The sequence below is a fragment of the Athene noctua genome, chromosome 21 (assembly GCF_965140245.1).
Source record: "Athene noctua chromosome 21, bAthNoc1.hap1.1, whole genome shotgun sequence".
Classification (NCBI taxonomy): Eukaryota; Metazoa; Chordata; class Aves; order Strigiformes; family Strigidae; genus Athene; species Athene noctua.
Genome location: NC_134057.1, coordinates 11,168,451 through 11,187,452, shown reverse-complemented (window position 1 = coordinate 11,187,452; position 19,002 = coordinate 11,168,451). Strand labels below are relative to the sequence as shown.

At 38.3% G+C, this 19,002-nt stretch overlaps 1 protein-coding gene across 3 annotated transcripts in view; it reads right to left on the bottom strand.

Moving 5' to 3' along the window:
- Nucleotides 1-19,002, bottom strand: part of PARG (poly(ADP-ribose) glycohydrolase) — a 64,078-nt gene that overhangs the window by 44,034 nt on the left and 1,042 nt on the right. The window contains exons 2-8 of one of the 3 annotated variants that reach the window (XM_074924276.1): nucleotides 16,373-16,439; nucleotides 12,977-13,951; nucleotides 11,204-11,206; nucleotides 10,374-10,557; nucleotides 9,077-9,199; nucleotides 7,665-7,748; nucleotides 6,495-6,569 (exon numbers count right to left, since the gene is read on the bottom strand). In XM_074924276.1, coding sequence (XP_074780377.1) covers nucleotides 6,495-6,569; nucleotides 7,665-7,748; nucleotides 9,077-9,199; nucleotides 10,374-10,557; nucleotides 11,204-11,206; nucleotides 12,977-13,951; nucleotides 16,373-16,439 — 1,511 coding nt within the window. The remainder of the gene's footprint in view (nucleotides 1-6,494; nucleotides 6,570-7,664; nucleotides 7,749-9,076; nucleotides 9,200-10,373; nucleotides 10,558-11,203; nucleotides 11,207-12,976; nucleotides 13,952-16,372; nucleotides 16,440-19,002) is intronic. The other 2 variants (XM_074924275.1, XM_074924274.1) reach the window with 2 other exon arrangements.

The following is a 19,002-nucleotide window of genomic DNA, read 5'->3' as shown; positions in this document are numbered from 1 at the left end:
GAAAAAATAATGGTAAAAAATTGGGAGTTTAATTACCAAAACTGTCCAGGTAATTTCCAAAATTTCTTAAGGTTATTAAGTCTAAGGTTATTAAATTGAGGTTATTAAGGTTAAGACCACACACACTTAAAGGATGTGTGGTTTTGTGGCTGTTTGAAATTTTGCAACTGGAGTATTTCATTGACAAGACAGTTCTTAATTTCATTCAAATCAGCTCAGTGATCTCAAAATGCAACCAGTTCTTCTTAGAGAGGAAGCAGGCATACTTGACAGTATTTGCACATATGGTTTTTCTGCTCAGTTCTCAAACATTTAATATGCTTCATCTTCACTCAATTACTTGGATCTGACAGTTTCTGAAAGTACCAAGTTCAGCCCAAATGTGCTAGTATACTATGGAGCAACACACATTCCAGTGAGAAACTAGTTTGGCAAAAACATGCTCTAAGCCCATTCAGTGGCTATCATCCCAGGTTTTACTAGGTTTAAGCCACAATTCAGCAATTCAGTAACACACATTTGTTATTTTTTTTTCAGTGAAATACGATTTTTCTTTGATTTATTTTAATTGTCCCTAAGTGTAAAGCATTGACTAAAAAACAAGATCCATTGTAATATGCTCCACCACTCCTCACTATTCTCCTATAGTCTGGAATCTGCACAGAACTCCTGCGATAGAACAAAGTGATATCTTAGAAAGCGTGCACATATCCACATATCCACATGAATATTGCTAGGCCAACGTTTAAATAGTAAAGATTTACGCAAATGAAAAATAATTTCTAGTACAAGAGTTAACTTCAGTTTTTCAAGATAAGGAAATCAGGCTTTTGGAAGAGTAAAACATCTGTAAAATGGATGTGTGGTATTTATGGAAAACAGAAAAAGATATTTATAAATGAATTTATTTACGTATTTATCTTGCATATTAGTTTATGTATTTATGTAGAAAGTTTAGAAAAAGTCTTAAGTGAGGTTCTAGAAATTTGCAGGTAGACAATTGCACAAAGCAGACAGTAACAAAGCTTCACATTGTAACTGTTCTGGACTCGGAAAGGGATCTAGCATCCAGAATACGATTGTCATGCAAGTTTTAATGGAAAGCAGCAGGGAGAAACGGGACTCCTTTTCTACTTCGGTTTCAAAACTAATTAGCTGTAATTGTAAGACAAACATTTTTAATAGTCCATATTCTATGTCATGTAAAAGCATAACTAAACAGTGAAGAAAAATAGCAATATATTCCTTCATCTGGATGACAGATCTTGTTTTCTTGCTACATAGCTTTTCATCAGATTTTAGGATAAGCTGGGATTTGTGGCATAAAAAACCCACTAACAGCCAGTTTTGAGACTAAAACCAGTGAACTCATGCTTGACTGGAAAAGGAGAAAAAGGAGCACAGCTGAAGTGGTCTGGTACATTCTTCCTTTTCTTTCATGCTGAAGGCTCTTCTCTGCAGTTAAGTATAGACAGGGGAAGAGGGTCTTTTTAAAGAGCACGATCATGTTTCTCTCAACCTCATAGAAAAATCCAAATGTTAAGAGTTATACAGCTGCTTTCATAACAGAAAAGGACTCCTGAATGCTGCATCTGTATGGGAATCAATATGCAGATCTTGGTCATTACATAGATTGATTGGCTTCAAACAGCCGTCCCAAAAGACATCCATATAGAGGCCCTTCAGACACACACACGATTTTTCCTCACTAAAAGCCAAATCTAACAGTTGGAAACTGAGTATTGAGGAACTAGAGAGTGTCTTTACAAAGATACCGATAGCATATCCCCTTGAAGTCTTCTTACTCGCATCAAGTAGGCACCAAGGGTTTAAAGTTCTGCAGAGACTGGAAAAACTGTTGTACTAGAAGAATGAACAGTCATTTCCTCTTCACCCTCTCTTACATTCATTTTGGACACCACTGTTACACCCATTCCTCACTTCTCTCAACTAAGATGAAGAGATTAAACTGTGCTAGCTTTCCATGTTCCTCATAGGGAAACCATTACATACCTCTACATCATCCCTGACTCCTCTCATTGTATCTTCTGTTCCAGACACAGACTTTCCAACAAGATCATCAAGCTCAAAGGGGCCAGACAAACAAAAATAGTTATGGGTACAATGTGAACATCTGCAAGATGTATTGTGATCCATTTTTCAGTTGACTCCGAGAAGCTCAGAGACAATCACTGTCTATGCCACACAAATTTTCCTAAACTCCAATCTTCAGTCTATGCTTCTTAAGAGATCAAACTTACGCCTAAAATATTTGCGATTTCCAATACATGAGTAGTCACCAGAGATTACAGTTTGTCTTTTAATGACATGCCCAAGAATTGGATTTAATCCTCGTCAGCACTGAAGAACATACAGGCATTATTTCACAGAGTAACTTTTTGAACAGAAGTATTTGGGGAATCCTAAATGCTAACAGTCCAGCATGCATAACATGAATCTCCTTCTGCTTTGCATACACAAAAAAGCAACAAGAGTAGCTAAAACTCAGATGACTAGATCAGATCCTTTTCTTTCACTGAAGCATATCAGGAAAGCCGGTAACTTTGATAACTTGCAAGTATGAACTGAAAAGCACATGAGCATTACCCTTATTTTCTGACACTAAAATCATGCAAATGCTTTAGTCCTTCTCCAGGTTTCAAAGGTCAGAAGACTGAAATTAAACCACTGAGCAATAAAAGCACGCATTGTTTCACTGCCTGCAGAGTTCCTTTTTGTCACTTTGTCTTACATATTTTTTCAGTAGATTTGTTATTAACTTAAATACTGCTGCTAAATCTCACGAGTTTTAGATGGGACCAAGTAAGTCAGTCTGATACGGCTCTACTGCAAAGGACAAGAACAAGTTTTGAGGCTGCTCACCCACTGGGTTCACCTCAACAGAGCTCAGATATTGATGACGACAGAAGTTCTATATCATGAAGATCCCTGAAGCTTCACAACAAAAATCCTGCTGACTTGTATACTATGCAACTGAAACGGAGTTTCAAAGAAGGATCACCTTTAAAGAAAGTTATGCACTGCTTATACAATGTCATGTCATTTTCAGATTTAAACACTCTGAAACAGCAGGACAGATGCAAGCAATAAGACCAAGAGCTCATGAAACAACATTAACAAGAATTATGCTTAAGCTCTGAGAGACTTTAAAGCAATACAATAAAAACAAGGCATGTCCAGAACAAGCAGGCCCAGTCTAAAGCAGCAGACCGTGTGACTGTCTAAAATGATAAAGCCCTACTTTTCCCATTATTTAAAATTGCTGTTGTTGGAGATTATTTTAAGACTTAAGCCTTGAATGATCTCACTACACTTTTTATTTCATGCCTTGGGAAAGAGCAAAAGTATTTGGTCTTGCCTGGAAACGGAAGGGCTAATTGGCAAGAAAGAAAAATAAAACCTGCTACAGTATGTAGCACTGTTCACCAAAAGCACATCATAAATTCCCAGCCTATCATCATTCACGCAAATAAAATCCATCTACAACACACTGTGGGTCCCAAGACAGCTCCATCCACAGTGGTTTCCTTATGTTTTCTTTGCTGCTTGTTGTTTACTCTTTCCAGTCTGGTTTCTAGGTAAGTTGTAGGAAAACAGATGCAAGGAGGACTTCCAAGCGTCAAGAATTTTGTGACTAAGAAGAAAAATGTTAGCACTAATAATTTTCATCCACTAAGTAATAACTTGAATAAATCCTAAGCTTCTTTGCCAATATTAACAAACAGAAGGCAAAACAAATCAATACAGAGTGGAAATTCCGGAGAGGACAACAAAACTGTCAGATGTCTGAAGCAAATAAGCTACCAAGAGCTTTATGTACATTACTGATGGGTTCTATGAACTTTTTAAAAAACGAAAAAAAAAACCCAAGCTCCCAAATGTACTTCAGTCTACAAATCTGAATTTTACTTCATGAACTGACAGAAGAATCTGTTGAAAATAGTGCGAGGGCTCCCTCTTCTGACCACGCCTTGAACAAACTGTAAAACTGGTCAGCCCATCCATGTTGGGGTATGTTGTTTTGGAAAAAAAAATCCTGGTTCATATACATGGTATTTACTTCCCATTAGTTAAGAAAGTCCAAAATGTTTTAATCTTAAATAAAATTAAACTTAAAGTTCAAGAAACTGGTAATTATTGTTCTAACAAGGAAACTGATTTGAACATTACAAGTAGGACTTAAAAATATTGATAAAGGTGAGCTGTGCCCAGAATCAGAAGATAAAATAACAAATGGTACTTTGTAATTTACCAAGTAACAGACCTATTGAAATAGTATCTGAATAAAGCGGCCTTAAATCACAAGAATAGACACCACTAGACTTGCAGACCCAGCTCCCTCTAAATCAGACCACAGAATTCCTGATCAAGAACGTATTGGAAGTCAACGGTGCCCAAGAATATAAATAGATGTTTGAGGATCACAGACTCTGTCTTAATCTCTTCCTTTTAATATATATTGGTGCCTATTTCCCCCTCTGTGGAGCTGCTGCCTGTCCCATGGGGCTGATTACTCAAGCCAGCTTTCTTTTCAACCAACCCTCTCAACTTCTGCTGACCAAATGCCACCTGAAACAGTTCCCCTGTTCCTTCAAAACCATGAGATAAACCACTGAATACACAAGCCAATGGTAAGCCCTTAATCATTAACTCCCAGATACAGTAACTTCAAAAGCTACACCTCACTACAGCTAGTGTATTCAGGTAATTTCAACAGAGGATCTCAACTGGTCACTCAACAGCTGCTCACTCAAGCAGACTGCAAACAGTCTTTGAAAGCAGATGTCTTGTTAATTTACACAACTTGAAGTTCACACACATCGCTTAATAACAGAAAAAATTGAAATATTTCTCTACACAAGGTATCCCCTCCACATGTTCTGTTCACTAAATTCAGTATGTTCAATAAACAAAGCCAGGGTAAGATTTTGCTCCTGTAGTCTACAAGGAGCCACTGTCTTACAGTGCTTCACTGTTCCTTATTTAATATACTGCTGCACACTCTTCAACTTGGTCTAAAAGCCATGTTTTGGAACAGCTCTCCTCTCTCCATTTGGGAGCCTCACAAAGGAATCATCATTCCCAGGTGACAGAAATTGCCTTTTCACTCTCAGTGAAAGACTGATGCCTGATACATAGTTTATTTGCCTATTGTTCCTCTCTTCTCTGAAGACAGCTGGTATTACTTACTCTCCCTGGTTGATGATCTCTGAATCTAATCATCCATAGTTTCTGAACTCCCAGGTGCACGATGTGAACATGTCAGGACAAACTCAGCTGCATCTGTAGCAACATGATGCAAGTCTGGTACATTCCTGGGTCAGATTTTTAAATAAATAGCTTGTCAGTACTTCAAAGCATTCTAGTAATTTAAATATGTATTTTTAATTACACAAGACGAAGCAGTTGAACAGGCCAAGTTAATTTTGGTCAGTACAAGAGTCAACAGGAGCAAAGAAGCCAAGTGTCCAGCCTCTACCATCCAGGCATGACAGCCTGAAAACCAGAGACACCCCACAGATGGGGAGGGAGTACTAAATGGGCGAGAGGGGCGAACACAGTAGCTCTCATGGCTAGCAAATACCACCGGTGCTTTTACAGGTACCTTCTGTCAGTAATAACAATACTGTGTTGCATGCAAAACAAAAGTCATTCTGTCAAACAGTAGTTCCCATACACAACGAAGACCATAAAAAGAACAGTTCTTCTGATCACATGAATTAAGCAGACATCTATTTTAAACATACGTAACTAACAAAGTTAACTTGGAATCACATTTAGTTTCCACTGAACCTTAACACAGCTTAGCTAGCCCCTCCCAAGAAAACAAGCATGTGTTTTAGAAGCACTTCTGAGGCGGTGGAAGAAAAATACAACAGCTTCTATTTAATCTTCCAGAGTACTCTAAATCGCATAGCTTCTGAACATCAGTCAGGAGCCACATTAATAATAGCTCAACTTGCATTTGCCATCTACTATTCATTTTTCTTTTCCATCCTCTTCCAGGAAGGCAACACCAAGTCATAAAAGCCACCCCAGTCTTTCAAAGTCTCTACAGTTTACATCATCTCAGCACAGAGCAAAATTTTACTGCTAGACCAACAAAGCACAATCTAGTCAAACACTACTGCAATATAGCACTAGAGCTGTTTAAAAAACAAAATGAGAGCGCAACACTTTAAAACAAGAAACCATTATACTGGAAATATTAATACAATTTATTAATAAATCAGGTTATCATAAAAGGCATTTCTCACCTTACCTTCAGTAACCTTAATTGTTACTGAAGCACCCAAATTACCTGCTTCAGGTTTAAAATTAATCCAGTTTGTAAAAGTGTAATTATCACTTCAAAGTTACTGTCCACACCATGATGATGATTGCAAAACCTTTACTCTTGAAAAGGGAATTAAGCCAGAAGCATTACAGACAAAGCAGTCACTTATGCTTTACTTTCCATTTTAAAGGTTTACCTTCTCACAGAAGTCAGTAAGAGCACTGAAGTCCCATTTCTTGGAATAAGCAACGTTGTATCTCAGTATAGCCTCCTAGGGAAAGACCACAATAAAATAAACCTTAGAGATACTTATTAACAGAAGAAAAATGGTTTTATGACATTTCCTTTTTGAAGGAATAGTACCATCTAGTGGCTAACACCTGTCACGGAGCCTACCAAAATCCATAAAACTGTATTAACATGTTGTGACTCCATTATACTGATTCCTGTATTTTAGGTTTAGCATTGAATAAGCTTTAGTCCACAGGTTTTTCCTCCTAGCAGAAAACAAGACAAGGCATGCTTGGATCTGCCTACAACACACAGTGTAAACATTCCCCACCTCATGCTTGATCTCTTTAAAAATACTAAAGAAGTGTCCCTCAGCAACATAGAAGTTTTACCCATCTACAAAGATTCAGAACCACAATAAAATTAAATAGGCCCTTTACAACAACCACCACCTCTAAAAAAATCTCCAGAAAAAAATACCAAATCATATAGTATTATCAAGGGAAGTTCCATTAGTTGCTGGGGAAGCACTATTTATTCATCTGAAGTTTATCTGTAGCTTTTGTATCCTCCTCCTTTCCTGCCTTTTAGGTACAGTCTAAACTACATTATTCTTCACAAAAAAACCCCGTAATAACAATTCCAAGTTGCTCCAAATCGCAATTCACTAGAAGCCAATGAGAACTATAGGAGTTACCAACAGAGCATTAGTCTCCAAAATTTACAGACTTTTATCAGCAGCTTGAATTGTTGCAATTTTAGTGGTGTGTAGTGGTGTGAATAGTCACTGTTCAAACTCCCTCACCTGTGCAGTGCCCTACCTTTTGGTTAGAGAAAAAGGCTACGTGCTACATTAACCACAGTAGATACTGCTGGACAAAGAAGAGCTTTCTGTAGACTTGTAAAAGACAAATCTTTCTGATAATACCTAGTAAGATTAATGGTAACACTTAAGACTCACTTTTAATTAAAAGTTTTCATTCATTAGGGAATCCCTTGAACATCACAGATTTTTTAAAAATTTCTTTTTGTAAGTGATTAAACCAATAGAACTGAGCCAGAATCACTAACAGTACACAGAGAACCTAAATGTACTTATATGTCTACAGACTTGATTTCAAATTGACAAGCTTACCTTCAAATCATGTGAGCATGTAAATTTGTTAAGTAAGGCAGTCTGAATTAGTTCCCATCGACTTCCAGCAGTTCTATCTCCATTCTTTAAAACAAAAGCCCAAACCAAAGTCAGATTAAGTTATTCAAAACAGAAAGACATATTTACTAACAATTGTCTTCCTTGCCACATTTTTTTAAACTAAAGTTTATTTGTGCAGTTATTTAAAAATAAACCACATATTTTGAGTAACTGGAAAGTACTTCTGCAACTTCCAGTCCACTCTATTTTACTTCCTTCAGAGTTCCTTTTTAGTTGAAGCATTCAGAAAATTCACAGAGCTCTTTCCCATACGCAGCACACTTCCTCTTATCATCCCAAGGACAAATAATGTTCACTGCACTCATGAAGAAAGTGGATTTTGCAGATAAAACATAACCACAGTTTATAAAATCAGCAACTCAAAAATACAGACTGAACCGACTTTATAAAAACGTAGTATTAAAAACAATAAGGGCACAGATTATAAAAGCATATTGCTGTGGCTGATTCTTGCACCAACCCAAATTTAAGACATCCTGTGATTTTTCCTCAACAGAAAGTCTCATTGCCCACTGCAAGCAATAACGGTATTTCTTAGGAAACTACCACAAAGGCAGAGACAACCCATCTTGCTCAGCTGGCAATAAAGATCTTAACACTTCATCTCTGAAGCATCAATTAAATTCATTTTATACTGTATCTGTAAAGTTGATAAATGAAAAGACTGGGAGTATTTCCTAGAGGCTATAAAAATCCTCTGTTCCAGACTCAAGTATCAATAATCATTATATTGTCTTCACTAGAGGACATCCTTGCTTACTTAGTCTGTGGTGAATAAAATATTTCAGAGGCTATGTTTAAATAAGTCTCAAGCAGTGACTGGTATTTCTTGTGCCCAACAAACCATGCAGGGCCAGTACTCCCTTCACCACTGTTTTAGAGGTGTATCTGTCCACTGTTCTGCTACCTATCAGCAATACCTGACAGAATATTATAATCAGAATGTGGTTACAAATTCATTTCACATCTGTTGACATCACAAACTGCTTCACAAAAAAACCCCCAAACATAAATATGTAAATATGTAACTTACATGGAGTATAAGTTCTTCCACTTTGTACTTCTGTACTTATACTTCACGTAAGTACAGAAATATATAAACATCATAAAATCAATGGCTAGGTAAAATAATTCCCAGAAAAAAAACCAAAACAACTTCTGCTCTGCCTGAGGCATCATGACCCAAAATCCTGCTTTTTGGACCAGGTATGTGCGTCTTTTCAATTTTCCAATTCCATACACACAGTTTGCTAACTGAACAAATGCAGTCAACTGAACGCTCATCTTCATGTAAACAAATGTATTTGATAACACAGTGGTAAATATCTTACCTCATCCTCTACAGGATATAAATTTTGCTCTGAGCAGGGCATTTTAACGTGTTTGTTGTCCCACAAATCTTTGTAGTGAGTTGGAAAAGGTTTAGGCACCTCTCCTTCCCTCAGAAGATCTACCTGCAACACAAGAAAGGGGAAAAAAAAGCTCAGACTCTACTTTCAAGTTTTTAAATGGAAGAAATAGAAAGTATGCAAAAACATAGTTAAAAAAGCTCTTCGACAGCCACTCTTTTTGGAAAGAGGAAGGGTACAAACCAACCACATGATGGACATTTAGTTAAAAAAATCCACCTGTTACTCTTACGTTACACTTGGTGAAAAGAACACCACCTTATCATTCAGCCTTTGAAACACACTGAAATAAAGGTAACACATGCAATTATTTAATGTCCAATTATCAGATAAATACTTTCTCATTTATGAATTAAAGTAGTTTTAAAGTTTCATCCAAATATTTTCAAAATGTAGTTTCAAATCTAACCACAGACATGTGCAGAAATAACATCTTTTAACCTAATACTGAACAGAATGAGAAATAAACATAGATATAGCAGTATTTTAAGTTCACTCCACAGAATATCAGAAATGTAAAAATAAATAATGCAATGTTCTTGAAGACTTAATCTGCTATATGGCCTTCTGGCAGCACTGATTTCCTCAGAACTTGCATTTAAACTTTTAAAGTACTTCTATTTGCTGCTTATCCATGACCCTACAGGTTTCTGGTCACATATTTCATTTCAACAATAATTTGACTGCGTATTACTCCAAATGATTAAAGGCAAATATATCAGATTTGATCTAAAATGCAGTGGTAGAATTGCTAGCAGCTCCTTTCCATTCTCTCTCTTTTTCATATCTTGACTATCTTAAGCCTTCTGAATATCTTGAACCCAAACCAGAATCACATTAAAATGAAACCATAACATGAAAGTGTTGAAGTACAAGTTTTACTTGCAGACGTTATTTAAATTCCCACCATTTACAACTTGGACAAGGAAGTACACACACTCCTATGCAAAAGAAAAATACTTGTCCCTAACAAGCCAGAGGCAGTAAAACCATAATTACACTTCTTCTGGATCTTAATATCCTAATTCTGTGCATCAGAAAAGTCAATTTTCAGGAAAATCAGTTGCCCCAGTCTGCTTGCAAGGAATGGCAAAGAAAGATTTCCACAACTGGCTAATAAGCTGTATGATTTGGCTGTAATCTGTAAGATTTGGCATTTCATGTTATTGAACCATTCGGTAAGACACCTGATTTCAGGTAACACACTAAATTGTCGTACTCTGATGGTTACTGTGTGGTTGGCTGAGGGTCGCAGATGAGGAAGACGGGCCCCACACATAGGCATTCTTCTCATCTCTTCCATCGGCGTCCCAAACCATTTCTTATTAGTTGGAAGAGGAGGTGGCGTGTATTTAGGAATCTTCCTTCCTGGCCTCTGGGGTTTGAATTCACATTTTTCTTTTCTGTTGTTAAAATAAAATACATTGAAAACATTTTATTTCCACTGAAAAACCTGCTAGGCAAATACATACACTTCCACTCGAGAGTCAGTTTATTTGCTAGCCTTTGCCATGGCCCAAGGCCAGCACTTCACTTAGGGAAGAGCCCCCCACCAACCACCTGCTCCTCCCCAACACGTGCAAGCACATGGTCTACCGAAACGCTCTTCTCTACAGGCTTACAAACACCTTCACAGAACTGCAGTACGTTAGCAAGGCAGGGTTCTCTGCAGAGTCATGCTCCTTCCCAATAGCATCTGTTTATCCAAGGACAGGACACAGACTCACTGGTCTGCATTTGTCAGGATACCCTCTACAGACCTTTCTCAGCTGTTAGAAAACACACGTGTGCGTGTGTGTGTACAGATGCCCATGTTCCTTCTTCATGCCAAAATAAACCACTGCAACAAACTTCTTAATCAACCTTTCTCACCAGGGTTGTATTTTTCACGCCAGCCATACAACAGTTGAAATGGAAATAGAAATTTAAGAGTAATCCAAAAAAACACTTGCAAATTCACATACGTGCAAGAGCAGAAGAACTAATCCTTTTTAATGATCAAAGGTATTTGTGTGGATCTGAGACATTCCGGGGAAGAAAAATCTGAACCTGCTGAACATTTGACGTAACATACCAGATGTTTCTCATGCAAGAGAAAGTTCTCAGAGTAAAATGCAAACCAGGTTAAAAGCTTACACTTTGAGGTACTGTTTAGATCTCTACATCCCCCCTTAGCAAGCTTACTCCACCCTTGGATAAAGATGTTGCCCAACCTGTTCTCTGTGTGCATACACCAGCATCTTCAGGTGCAGACCAACCTCCAGCCTGGCTGATCACAGGCAAATGGTGCGGCCACAGCAGCACGACCCTGGGTTGCACCCACTGTGCTCATCCGAGAGCTGAGGGACAATTCTGGCATGGCACTACTGACGCTGGAACCTGCCTCTCTACAAGTCAAGATCTGAGCCACTATTATCTGCTGTAGACCTGGTCTAATGAAAACCAGGAAGAAAGCTTTAATATCTTCTAATTGCCCTCTTAAGCACTACAGGCCATACCACTACTCTGCCCAGCACTGAGGTTTATAACCTTCACATCGTCTTGTTTAGACCCCAAAAAGAAAATAATCTCTCTACAGCCTCATACTCTACTATACTAATTATTGTGTAAAGCGCTGCTAGGATTCCCATCTATCCACACAATAAAACTGTTGCACAAGTTTCCCTTCTCAAACATGGATTTATTGTCACTCTGGCTCTGACAAACGCAAGCTTCAACCTCTGCTAGTTGGCTACAACAGCAATTCCTCTAGTGAAGAGTACTCCCTAAACCCATCATTTTAAACTTTATGAATCTTTTCCATATTTCTTTAGAAAATTCTTCATCCATCCATTTTCCCAAGAACTCCTTTCTTTGTTTTCCAAATTCACCCTCAGCCTACTCATCTCTTCAGATTTTTCAAATGCAAGCTCCCACCACCAGCTAGCCACCTTCTGGCGTCCTCTTAATTTCCTTCGAAAGAACGCTTTGTGCTCCTCACATCCAGAAAGGACTTCCCAGTAAAGATGTGCAAAACTACTTCCCTGCCCTACTTTAAGGGCTTGATTCTACTCAAATAATTGCTTGTTACACCAACACACACAGTCCTCTTGTTTCTGCTTACTCCTTCACCGTTTATTTACTTTCTCAGCTCTCACTGAAATCTCAGCTCTTCAGAGCAGAGCTTATCCTTTTTCCCCCCACAGAACACCAGGAAGGCAGAGTCCTGGGTCATACTCAGGGTTTCTATTCCCATTGCTGTAGTGTGTAATCACCAGTCCTTCTCTCTCCCCAATTAAGCCAAAAAAAACCAAAAATCACTCACAGAGATCTCTACAACTGCTTTCAAAAGCGTAATTTTCCATGCCTATTTCAATCAAAGCACCAGTAGCACTGAGGCTTCAACACATGACATCAGTATTTCTGACAGATAAAACCAAAAAACCCAAGAAAACATCAGTTTCTTCAAGTATTCTGCATGAAATAATGCTAGAGCTACACTTCCATAAAGCTGTCCTGCAGTACCATTCATTTTCAAACATTAGAAATTCCATGTCAAGTCACCTCTTTGAGAAATAAAATCAACTTCCTACAGTGTCTTTAATTCCTGATTTTAAAAGATCTCCAATGACTTAAAAAATTACACTGGACAAACATATCCTTTAAAAAAAACCCACAAGTAGTCCCAGTGAAAATAAGTTACTTCAAGCTTACATCAAAGTTGTCTTTGTGTCTTAACACACATTTTGCAAAACTCTTTCTACAATCCAGCCTCCAAAGTGCTATCACCAAAAAGAGAATTTTCGAGCATGAAAAGAGATGAGGAGGCAGGCAGAACGGTACCTTTTCTCCTCAACTTTCGGTATCCTCATGAAGTGAGAGGTGATTTTGGAGTCTCTCTTCACACCCTGTTTTGCACCTTTGCATTCTGATGATGGAGCAGGAGACAGCCCAGGTGACTTTGTATGCAGACCATCCTCTTTAACAGAATTATCTATTTCCTCAAAGCTTTCACAGCCCTTGGCAGAAAAATATGACTTTCTTGACTCCAGTTCAGCATCCCCATATTGCATTCTAAAAGATTTGTTTATGGATTTTGACATATTGATCTCCTCTCGCTCATCAAGGAATGGACTCGTTTCTTCATCAGCCTCTGATCCGTGACAGCTGTTTTTAGAATTATCTACATCCATCGGTGACTCTGGTTCACTTTCTTTCTCAAAAGCAGGTGAATCCCCTGAACTGCTCTGACATTTCCCAGGACCTCCAAGATCAGATACACAAGCATCACAGCCAGCATCCGAGAGGGGACTTTCTGGAACTACATCTCCTTCTTCTCGTTCACCTATTAAACAGACAGAATTGCAACTCTTCAGCTTCTGTGAATTGCATGAAGCCACTTGTCCATCTGTCTCGGTGCCTTTTGAAGAAAGTTTTGTATTTCCCATTTTTGGAGACCGGCCCGATGATAACTTCCTCTGAGTCCAATTGTCACTGCCTTCTTCGCAGCCTCTCTGAGCCTGCTTGCTGGTTTTGTGCATCTGATCAATGTTGGCGTTTTTAAAGAGGTCTCCGGGCTGTGTCCCCTTCACAGACTCTGTGTCTAAGACCGAATCTTTGTCCTCAGCCTCCCAGCTATACATGCTGCCTGTCTGAGGCAAATTTACATGCTTTGCACCAGCTTCCACAGATGCTTTTGGATAATTTTGCTGACAAATATTTTCTAGCTTTTTCACATCATGCTCACAAAAGTTCTCTTTTTTAATGGAGGTCATCTTGGGATTTGCTTCAGTATTGTTATTAATTTTGCTGTGTAAGCTGTGAAAGAGAAGTAAGGGAATTTAATGTCTTATCTACAAATGAAATTCCTTATATATATTTTTATATATTTTTTTAAAGGCATTATTATAAACGTACAATAGAAACTACAGAATTTTACCCGTTATACTCTAAGTGAGCACTACCAGGATCAACAAGTAGCTCAGTAACAACCTACTTCTATTTAAAGGCTCCAAAGGATGATGAATCAGTTGCTTACCTTAGAAGTCTATTCCAGTAATTCATTATCCTTATTTTGAAATCTAAACAGCATTAAGCTATTATTCTGTTATTTTCTCCAGATAAAAAAAATTAGAAGTCGTGATAAAGTCTCCCTTAACTTTCATTATCAGTTTGCAGCCATTCCCTCAGAGCTACAAATTAATCTCTTAGAGCAGGACACAGTAGCCTCAAAAAACATCCTATTACTTCCTTACTTTTATAAGCAGCCCGTGACTCTTCAAAAAAAAAAAAAATCACAATACAAAAGCATAAAATAGAACTGACAATAAAAATTAAAATACATATTAAATCAATTACTATTTTTAAAGAGAAAAATAACCTAATTTGTCCTGTGCTGTCTTACACAAAGAACAGAAAGAAATGCGTCCTAACGGTTACATGGGAAATTGAAGTGAGTTTTGTATGAGCAGATTAAACTTTTCAAGAAGACATTGGAAAGTCATTTCACACAGGTACTAATTTTTGTGTCAGTGTATTGATAAAGAAAAATACTTAGCCGCCATATGAATATTTAAAAAGGCTGACTGGTCTGGGTGAATGCATCACTGGGAACAATATCTCCTCCTGAATGTGTTGTTACACCATTGTATGTAACCAGTGCAAACTAAGCACGCTGAACTCTGTCTCACCATTGCCCAGTTTCCCACTTACATTAAATAGAAAAATATGCAATTATCACAAAATCCTAAATTCAGCTACTCAATGTCTTAATATATTCCTGAAGGCATTAATTCTCTCCATGAATGACCATAGATGGCCTTCTAAAGCAGCACTGAATAAAGAGATAGCATTCACACCTTTACCACTACAGAACAAAAAAGAAAAAAAAAAGAAGCTTAGAGCAACAGATGACAGCTTAGAACTTCACCCATGGGAAGGTTATTTGAAAACAAAAAGATTTTAGGGGGCTCTGTTACAATAATTTAACTCCCCATCTACGCATTTGTTCCTGCACTGAAAATGTCACTGCTGCCATCTCAGTAAACGACCATTTAAAGGTCCTGACAACATCTGCTGTCAACTTCAGATAAGAAATCGAATCTAACACAGTGTCCAAATTGAAATAAATTAAAATGGTGATGTTAACTGCACTAGAAAGGCACATGAAGTGTTTACACAACCAACTAGGTTGTAATCTGTCAGCAAGGCTGGAGGAGGGCATAGAAAAGCAATACTCTAAATACTCTTAAAAAAAATAAATTCCTTCCCTCCTTAAGCACCCTCTTAACATCTTTGCTTTACTGCAACCTGTAAGCCTGCAATTGAGCCCTGTGAACTTCTGTATTAATCATTATCACAAGTTTTCCGACCTATTTTAACACCACTATGGATTTCAATTTCTTTTTATTAACAAACATCAATGAAAAATAAACCAGCACGTTTACAATCACAATTCTAGAAAAATGATATCAGATATTCCTCTGCACCAGACAGTTAAACTCTTAGGAGTTTAATTTTAATGCTGCCTTGCAAACATTGCTCCTGACAGACTACATTAGCAGAAAATATCGAGTTCTACCTGGCACCATTCAGCACCAAAACTTTTATACCACCTTTCCCAAAGTAACCTGAATGCACATTTGAGGACCTGTAAATTCTGGTGCAAATTAAACCAAGTTCCACATGCTTACACTACAATCACAGTCCAATGAGATGAACCAAAACAGACTTGTCTGTAAATTAACAACAGAACTGTGAGTTGAATGCAGAACCATCAGCCAAAATCTGTAACTGTTATTGCCCTATGTTAAACAAAAATAAAAGCAGAGCTGTTGACTGAGGACATAGTCTGATACTACTGCCAACTCAGCCTAGTGGTTGGCTGCCACTGGAAGCAGCAGTCCCACTCTGCCTCCCTCTGCTGCAGGTTCCCATCTTTTTCTTTACAGGAGCCAGCAGTATTTATTCACCTAAACCGTGAGGTGCTTCAGGAAGCTAAGTCAGCAAAAAAGTTTGGTTTGGCGGGGGGCTTAAAGGGGAGGGGTGAGGGATTAGTTAGCTTTTTATACTGAAACTGTGAGCTCGTTACACTCAGGAGGATGTGCCACGGTAAGGAAAGCAGCAGAAACAGGGCTGCTGGTTTTGCAGTAGCTGGCTGTACTGGCAACCTGCACTGGGAGATCCCCACAGGCCCACTCAGAGAACACAACTTTGGAATAGGTATGCTGTACAGTTTACCTTTTGGACTCAGTTGTCTTGGGTCCTTTATTCTCCAACCAAGTGGTAATTGTCCGTTGTTTACAAACTGAAAAACCACAGTTCACTACATTATTACATGAAACATGATAAAACTGCAACACGATTGCATATGAATAAGAAAACTTGTACTGGATGAAGATAAAAACACCTCAATTAAGTCCTCATTATCATCTGTACTATAGGGAGCATCCAGACACTAACACTATTAAAACTACACATGATGCAATATTTAATTTGTATCAGTCAGCAGCTGTGGCTTCTGTAATAATCTTTATAAATGCCAGGCTTCATGTGTGGTGGGTTTTTTTAATCCAAGGTGGTTTGTTTTTTTTTTTTAATACGGTTAAAAACATACAGTGTATCTCTAGGAAAAAAAAAAAAAGCGCGCAACTTGAACTTTCCAGCTCTCATTATCACCTTTAATTACCACCACTACCAGTGAGCCCTGGAAGACTTCCACTGAATTTTGGAAGGAAAAGGCAACGTGACATAGCTTAAAACAAACAAAAAACCTAACAACTAAGCACCTTAGAAGACCCAGCCGAGAGCCCTGTTTGTATGTAGCATACTGTGAAACATGAGGCTTAATATGGAGATTGTACACATTAGAAGTGACAAGTGTTGAGAAAAGGACCTTCCCCCCCCCATCCACAAAAAATACAGCAAAGCCTATCAGTGCTTACTCTCCTAAACAGCAACAAAATGTGAAGGACACAATTTTTTCAGATTTACTACCAACAACACAGCTCCAGCGAATGGGATCAGCCTTTTATTTCTGTGATGTTGCAGTTCAGACAAGCTTTCAACAGAATGACAGCATATGAACTAATTACGTAGAGACTTGTGGGGGTAACAGGGAGGGAAAAAAAACCTCAAAGCAGTTATTTCACAAGTAGAAAGTCATCTTCATTAGTATAAGAAGGGGTTTTTGGTTTTCTTGTTATTTCAAAGTAATTCTGAAAATCTGACAACTGGCTTCAGTTCCTTTTCTTCCCATTTGCCAGGAGAAGTTATCTACCTGCCACGGGTGACTGTGAAAGGTGTTTACACACTGCTTTCAACTGGGTAAGTAAAATTTGTAGTTGCCCTATTGCAACAGTAGTTTTGCAGAACTTAAAAAGCAGTACAGCAGATGTGGCTATTCTGAGTAACAGCCACTATGGAAAGACTCGGCATTTCACTGCAAATGGAGGTTGTGTAACTTGTAGCAGAGGTAGCTTTGGCCATGGGTATCTTTGAGACTTTGTTTCACAAAGGCCTTCCCTAACATTCCAGATCTTGAACACTCTCCCACAACTGGTTATTAAATATCCTCGTCAACAGTACAGAATTTCTAGAACGAAAAAGTAATCACCAGAAGATGTTTAAATCATTTTAAGTTCCTCTGAAACAGCACAAACAATAGTTCAAAATTGCCACCATGTGGTTAGGTCACCAGGGAGTACTGCCAAGCTTTATGCAGATTGCAAGCACAAGGATATCTGTGCCATACTCAGCCCTTCAATTCTTCAGCAAATGCTCACCTTCACTAAACAAAAATAACAGCTTGACGGGTATTACGAACTAAAAGATTTTTATTTCTAAAGATTCACTAAAACTGAAGTCTGTTAGTCATTCTGTTTACCAAATTTCACCTTCTTATATTTGAAGTGCTAACTCAAATTGCCTACAGGAAAGGGGAAAGGAGCAGGCAGAAAAAAAACCAAAAAACTGAAGAGACATGTTAAAACATGGGATGAATAAACCCCTTCAAAGGCAGATGATTACCTCTGAAGGTATAAGCTTGTGCTGAACAAGGAATACTTTATGCATTAGCACAATAAATAAAAATTACAGCAGCAGCATCAGAACAGAATGAAATAGCTTTGGTCTGAACTTGAACATCTGACTAGCCATTTAAGCCCTGTAACTAAAATAACACGCATCGTTTTTCTTTAATACTACTAACATCTCTCTTTGCTACAGATAAGGTGATAAAAACATGAGAAACAAAAAACCAACATATGTTTACATTCAGTGTAAACAATAAAACCAGACTTTGGTGTAACTTTTTCCTGAAGTGGTCTCTAAATTTCTGTTCAATATTCGCCAAATCATTCCCATAAAACAAACCATTCCTCAGAATCTACCAAAGAAAAGCATCTGAATTTTCAGAGGATTCTCATTTATCTCTCTGGAGAACGCACAAGCAACTTCAAACTATTATCTCCTGGTACCTGACATTTAACTCATCAACCGAAGGCCATAGCAAATCTGGGTGTTTTCCTTCCCTGCATTCCTCTCTATTCCTGAAATCGGCAGTTATCGTACATTAAAATTCGATTTCGATAGCGTTAGCTCCAAATAAAAATAACCTAAGGAAGCCACGTGGGAACTTTTTCCACACAGCTTTGTTCCACGGAGGCGCACCCCACGCGGCCCGGGGGGGTCCTGCGTTACCCTGAAGCTCGTCCTGCCGTGATGGCCCGGCACAGGAACGTTGTTTCTCTTGCTGCAGGTATCTGTCCTCTCCCGTACGAGCCACACTACCTTCAGCAGCTCACACCTCACTCGGACGGTTGCGCTATTACTGAAAGTTTGTAAAGAATGAGGCACAAAGCCAGGATCAC